Source organism: Dermacentor silvarum, chromosome 5 (assembly GCF_013339745.2).
Source record: "Dermacentor silvarum isolate Dsil-2018 chromosome 5, BIME_Dsil_1.4, whole genome shotgun sequence".
In the NCBI taxonomy this organism is placed as follows: domain Eukaryota; kingdom Metazoa; phylum Arthropoda; class Arachnida; order Ixodida; family Ixodidae; genus Dermacentor; species Dermacentor silvarum.
In genome coordinates, this window is record NC_051158.1 from 121,678,514 (window position 1) to 121,685,046 (window position 6,533).

The 6,533-nt window shown below is 47.9% G+C and overlaps 1 protein-coding gene across 2 annotated transcripts; it reads right to left on the reverse strand.

The window, feature by feature from the left end:
• Positions 1 to 1,842: 1,842 nt before the first annotated feature.
• LOC119454384 (uncharacterized) lies at positions 1,843 to 5,264 on the reverse strand. 2 transcript variants are annotated; one of them, XM_049668434.1, is made up of 3 exons: positions 3,967 to 5,264; positions 3,336 to 3,406; positions 1,843 to 1,952 (listed from the first exon to the last, which is right to left on the reverse strand). In XM_049668434.1, exon 1 carries the CDS (start codon positions 5,144 to 5,146, stop codon positions 4,031 to 4,033), a length of 1,116 nt encoding a protein of 371 aa, XP_049524391.1. In that variant the 5' UTR covers positions 5,147 to 5,264; the 3' UTR covers positions 1,843 to 1,952; positions 3,336 to 3,406; positions 3,967 to 4,030. The 2 variants fall into 2 exon arrangements, with proteins under 2 accessions (XP_049524391.1, XP_037572262.1); XM_037716334.2 differs by lacking the exon at positions 3,336 to 3,406.
• Positions 5,265 to 6,533: the final 1,269 nt, after the last annotated feature.

Below are 6,533 nucleotides of genomic sequence, written 5' to 3' on the forward strand. Positions count from 1 at the left end.
TTATCGTGATCAGGGTCCCCTGTCAGTAATTGACCTAGATAAACGTACTCCTTTACAGACTCTAGAGGCTGACTGGCGATCCTGAATTCTTGTTCCCTTGCCAGGCTATTGAACATTATCTTTGTCTTCTGCATATTCATCTTCAACCCAATTCTTACACTTTCTCGATTAAGGTCCTCAATATTTTGTTGTAATTCGTCTCCATTGTTGCTGAATAGGACAATGTCATCTGCAAACCGAAGGTTGCTGAGATATTCGCCGTTGATCTTCACTCCTAAGCCTTCCCAGTCTAAGAGCTTGAATACTTCTTCTAAGCATGCAGTGAATAGCATTGGAGAGATTGGTCTCCTTGCCTGACCCTTTTCTTGATAGGTAACTTTCTACTTTTCTTGTGGAGAACCAAGGTAGCTGTGGAATCCTTCTAGATGTTTGCTAAGATATTCACGTATGCCTCTTGTACTCCTTGATTACGCAATGCCTCTATGACTGCTGGTATCTCTACTGAAGCAAATGCCTTTTCATAATCTATGAAAGCCATGTAGAGAGGTTGATTGTACTCCGCCGATTTCTCGATTACCTGATTTATGACATCGATATGATCCATCGTAGAATATCTCTTCCTGAAGCCAGCCTGTTCTCTTAGTTGGCTGAAGTCAAGTGTTGCCCTGATTTTATTGGAAATCATCTTGGTGAATATTTTATACAATACTGAAAGCAAGCTAATGGGTCTATAATTCTTCAGTTTTTTAACGTCTCCCTTCTTATGGGTTAGTATAATGTTGGCGTTCTTCCAGCTTTCTGTTACACATGAAGTCATAACGGCCATTCTGCCAATGGCCGTTATGAAGGCCGACTTCTTAAGCTTCTCCTCTTGTACGTTGGCTACTTCGCAGTAGTGCTCGAATCTTTCCACGTACGAAGCAAAGTCTTCATCGCCGTCCTCCAGGAATGCGTCGAATTCCCACATCTTGGCCATGCCGTGCTGTGCCCTGCCTCAGTTCTTCACGGGATCCGCCCCTTCCCATCGTAATTTCGTTTCAGCATCCTCGTCGCCAGTTGTTGTAGCTCGGTAACAAGAAGGCAGCTGTGACACGTTTCGTGGCGAACAGTTTAATCTGATAACCCAGCATCTTGCTTGGCAATATATACGCGCAAGTTGCGGTGCGTCAGTAGTGACGTCACCGCGCTTTGTCCTTTCATTAGATACAACATTCCTTCTCCCTTATTTTCTTTAATATCCATATCTTTCCGGCTGTCGCCGAACCCTTGTGCTTCGGCGTGGCAGAGGTTCAGGAGGTTGTTCTTCAGCGGCGGTAGAATCTGTAGCTTCCGAAGTTGGTTCCTGGACCTCGGTAGGAGTTTCCTCTGTTTCTTCAGGGGTGCCGGACCAGGTTGCGCTAGAGGTGCGCTAGTGATGCGCACTGTTCTGGGTAGAGTAAGAGGAATACTTGTATCAACAATGTCATCAGCATGCATAAATCGCTCCTGGCCTTCCACCTTGACTATGCAAGTTGCAACGTTGACAAGGCGAACAATCGTTCCTTCTAACCAGTGCGGGTCGCCTGGTCGGATACCTCTCACCCGGACTCGTTCTCCTGCATCAAATTCCCTCCACTTATTTTTCGGTCCCTTATCTTGATCTCTAGATGGAGTAGGCTCTGACCGCTTGGCTAATTCAGGGTGCAAAATGCTGAGATGCGTCCGCGGTGCCCAAGACAGGAAACTCTGTGCAGGAGTCTTACCAGTCGTGGAGCATGGCGTGTTGCGGTATGTGAAGAGAAACTGGTCCAGCCGGTGTTGAATGGTTCGGGCTTGCCCCGAGCGCCTCTCGTCTCGCAGTTGGCGTACCAAGTTCTTATTTACCGTCTGGACGAGCCTCTCTGCTGCCCCATTCGAAGCCGGATGGTACGGAGGTGTCTTGACGTGTTGCACAGCATTGGATCTGAGGAAAACTGCAAATTCGTCAGACACAAATTGAGGACCATTATCTGTCACAATCTGTTCGGGAAGCCCAAACGCTGCAAAAACGGTGCGAAGCTTTTCTACAGTCTTCGACGCAGTGGTCGATTTCATGTGTATAACGTCGACCCAATTAGAATGGGCATCGACAAGCACAAAAACCAGTCTTGTTTGTAGTATGCAAAGTCTAGGTGCACTCATTGCCACCGTCTGACAGGCCTTCCCCATGACATAAGGGGTATGGCGGGTGCAGCGTTTTGGCTGAGCTGGCAAGTTGAACAGCGTCGAACTGTTTCTTCGACCAGCTCATTTAACTTCGGCCACCACACGTGACTTCTTGATAGCATTTTCATGCGAGTGGTACCAGGGTGCCCTTCGTGCAAAAGCTGTAGCACTTCTGGCTGCAAAGATTCGGGAATAACTACTCTAGTGCCCCAGGTTATGAAACCAGAGTCTAGAGACAGCTCATTTCGCCGGACAAAATAGGGTGCAATGTCAACATCTGAATGTTTTTCAGGCCAGCCATTCAAAACGAAAAGTTTCACTTTAGACAACGTGCGGTCTTTCTCAGTTTCCGCTTGAATCTTGCTTGCTGAAAGCGGTACTGCTTCAACAGCAGAGAAAAACAGAACGTAGTCGCTCTTGTCTGCTTCGTTGGGAAGCGGCAATCGTGATAACGCGTCAGCGTTAGCCACTTGCGCACCCTTTCTATAAGTCCACTTGTACTCATAAGCCGCCAGTAACAGCATCCAACGTCGCATGCGCGCGGCAGCAATCTGTGGAATTGGCTTTGTCTGGCCAAACAGGCTAGCTAGTGGAAGATGGTCGGAATAAATCGTGAACTCACGCCCATAAATGTATTTATGAAAGCGCTTTACTCCAAACACCACGGCCAACGCCTCCTTCTCGATATGCGCGTAGCCTTTCTCGGCGCTGCTTAGCGTGCGCGACGCGTATGCTATCGGCTTCTCTTGGCCGCAAACAACATGAAATAAAACTGCTCCAACCCCATAAGGGGATGCGTCGCAAACCAGACCTAGTGGTTCTTTAGGGTCATAGAAGGTTAGTACTGAATGCCGAGTGAGCATTTTCTTGCTTTTATGAAATGCCCTTTCAGTCTCCTCCGACCATGCCCAAGGTTCCTCTTTTTGAAGAAGTTGGTATAGCGGCCTTAGTTCCGATGACATGTTCGGCATGAACCGGGAATAAAATGTCAACATACCAAGATAGGCCTTTAGTTCTGTGCAATTTTACGGCGTTGGAGCCTTTCTAATTGCTTACACCTTTTCAAGGCAAGGGTGCACGCCTGTCTCATCAATGACGTGGCCCAGATACCTTACGGACTTCACAAAAAATGTGCACTTTTCGTGCCTTACTTTGACGCCGTGCTTCTCGAAGCGCTGCAGGACTGCTTCTACACGTGCCAGGCATTCGTTGTAGTCGGCACCTGTGATAAGCACATCGTCAAGGTAACAAACTACTCCACACAATCCCTTCAGCAACTCGTCCATGATTGCTTGGAATACTGCTGGTGCACTGGAAATGCCGTAGGGCATTCGAACATATTGGAATAAGCCAATGTGTGTACTTATAGTCAACAAGGGCCGCGAGTCAGGGTGCAGCTCAATTTGCTGGTACGCTGACGACAAGTCCAAAACGGTAAACACTTTGCCTCCTGCTAGGACCGCGAACATGTCTTCAACCGTTGGCAGCGGGTAGTGATCAGTTTTAACGCAGGGATTTACTGTCACTTTATAGTCTCCACAAAGACGCACTTTGTTCCCTGGTTTTTCGACTACCACCAACGGCGTGGCCCAGTCACTTTGCGTTACACCCACCAGTACCCCATCAGCTTGTAGGCTATCTAGCTCTTCTTTAACTCGCTCCCTTATGGCATATGGTACTAGACGTGCCTTGCAGAACACTGGCAAGCTACCTTCTTTTAAGGAAAGTTTCGCTTGAAAGCCCTTTATCAGTCCTAACCCAGGAGTGAAAACACTGGCATACCTTTTCACAAGGTTGTCAGCCGTAAGCTCCGCTTGCACCGTGTGAATGCCATTCAAGTCGACGTCTAGGTTCTCAATCCAATCGCGTCCAAGTAGCGCTGGCTGTTTCCTGGCACCACAACTACTGGTAGAATCTTGCGCTGTCCTTTGTACTCGACCGGAACCTCGGCTTGCCCCTTCACTTCCAGCGGTGCTCCTCCGTAAGTCTTCAGCTTAACCGTAGACGGTGTGAGCGGGGGAGGATTCACTAGCTGCTTCCATAGGTCTTCCGATATCAGAGAAACAGCGGCTCCTGTGTCTACTTGCATCTGCACGCGCTTCCTTCCGAGCATAAGTTCTACCTGATACGGCTGCTTCGCAAGGCCGGCGTGATGTACAGCGTAGAGCATCATCTCATTATCTTCTTGCTGGTCGGCAACGGCGTGAATTTTTCCCGCACCCGGCGGGCGTTGTCCGCATACTCGAGCCAAGTGACCCGTGCGTTTGCAGCTGTAGCACCTTGCTTTCCGATAACGACAAGAACTAGCGTCATGCTCTTGCCCGCAACGGTGACACTTTGTCTTGGTTGCCTCGTATTGCTTGCCTGGCTTGCCCACAAATGCCGCTTTCCTGCCTGTCTTCCTTATCGCATGGACATCGGCTTCCGTTCCACTGCCAGGTCGAAACCCCCTCGACTCCTGTTCCGCCATTTCAACGCTTTTGGCAAAGTCGCAAGCAGATTCAAACGACAGCTCCTTTTTTAGTAGACCCGTCTGAATGGCAGGGTTTCGCAGTCCAGCGACGAATCGGTCGCGTAGTGCGTCGTCAAGGAATGTGCCGTACTTGCATTTAGCGGCCAAGTGTTTCAGTGCAACTGCAAACGTCGCTACTGTCTCACCTTCCGCTTGGTACCGCCTGTTGAATCTGAATCGCTCTGCGATGATTCGGCTTGCAGGCTCGTAATGGTCACTCAGTACCTTGACCAGGTCTTCGAAACTCTTCTCCGCAGGGGTCGCCGGTAGAAGCAAATCCTTGAGCGTCTTGTACGCATTCTTGCCAATGGCCGTTATGAAGGCCGACTTCTTAAGCTTCTCCTCTTGTACGTTGGCTACTTCGCAGTAGTGCTCGAATCTTTCCACGTACGAAGCGAAGTCTTCATCGCCGTCCTCCAGGAATGCGTCGAATTCCCACATCTTGGCCATGCCGTGCTCTGCCCTGCCTCAGTTCTTCACGGGATCCGCCCCTTCCCATCGTAGATTCGTTTCAGCATCCTCGTCGCCAGTTGTTGTAGCTTGGTAACAAGAAGGCAGCTGTGACACGTTTCGTGGCGAACAGTTTAATCTGATAACCCAGCATCTTGTTTGGCAATATATACGCACAAGTTGCGGTGCGTCAGTAGTGACGTCACCGCGCTTTGTCCTTTTATTAGATACAACAGAATCTTCTCTATCAGTTTGGAAAATTTTTAAATATTTCTGTTAGAAGAAAAATAAGCATTCATGATATTAGTAGTTCTCAAACTGCGCCAAGATATTTGCAGGGAATTTACACTACGTTTCTACTTTCGGCCAATATAGAAGTGAAAGCCTGAGAAAGCTTATATTCGATGACATTATATATTGTTCCTTTTTTGTTCAATGGAAGCAAGCACTCTTTACATAAATTGTTAATGGAACAGCTCCTAATTTTACTAGCCTTGTGTAAACTGCAGTTTTCAGTAAATAACTGTGCATATATGAGATATGGTAGACAAGTATTCCTGAAATCCCCGTTGATGTGGTTTAATATGCAAGGAACAATAGTATTCATTAAGAACGCGACGCTTCTTCAGAGTTAAGAATACCCCGAACTAAAAGTAGCATATATAAATGTAACCTTTCAAACATAACGAAGTAACTTGTCATTCCTTTGTCAATATTCAAGTGGTCGACGTTCTACTAAAGAGCTTGGACTTAGAAAAATGTACTCGTTTATAGGTACGATTTAAAAAACAGGACGGCATCTACACACACAAACTGACTTATTCAGCGTGAAATAACATAGACACAGGGAAAGAAAACACAGACACTGCACAGACTATCACTTGAGGATTTAATTAAAAAACACGAACGCGTTGACAAAATACGTGGTCCAAATTAAAGTTAGAAATACTTTTTGTTGCTACGTCATTTAGTGTTGGGCACTCACGCAATATAGCTCAGCGTCATGTAGCGCAATGGACGGTCTCGCGACTCACATTTCACCCCAATTGAAATACCCCGTCCAGGGCGCTCCACAAGCATCACTAGACCACGTGGCAGCTCTTACAGACGCGCACCTTTCCTACACCATCCCTTTATCATCCCATCTACGCCGATGCCTTCACACCGCAACGCAAAAGATGCCATGCGCCACGCGCAGATCTGGACCACATTATCTGGACATGCCCCGCAGCACCACACACCATCAAACACAATACCAATCCTACATTCGAAATCACCACTCACGAGCAGTGGGAGGCCATGCCGCTGAGCGAATGCCCGGAGGACCAACACTGGATAGTCCGGCTGGCCGATGACAACGCCAAGACTCAAGCCGGACTATCCTGCC

Coding starts and splice junctions, on each gene's coding strand:
- LOC119454384 (XM_037716334.2), bottom strand. CDS start 5,146: ATGGCCAAGATGTGGGAATTCGACGCATTCCTGGAGGACGGCGATGAA.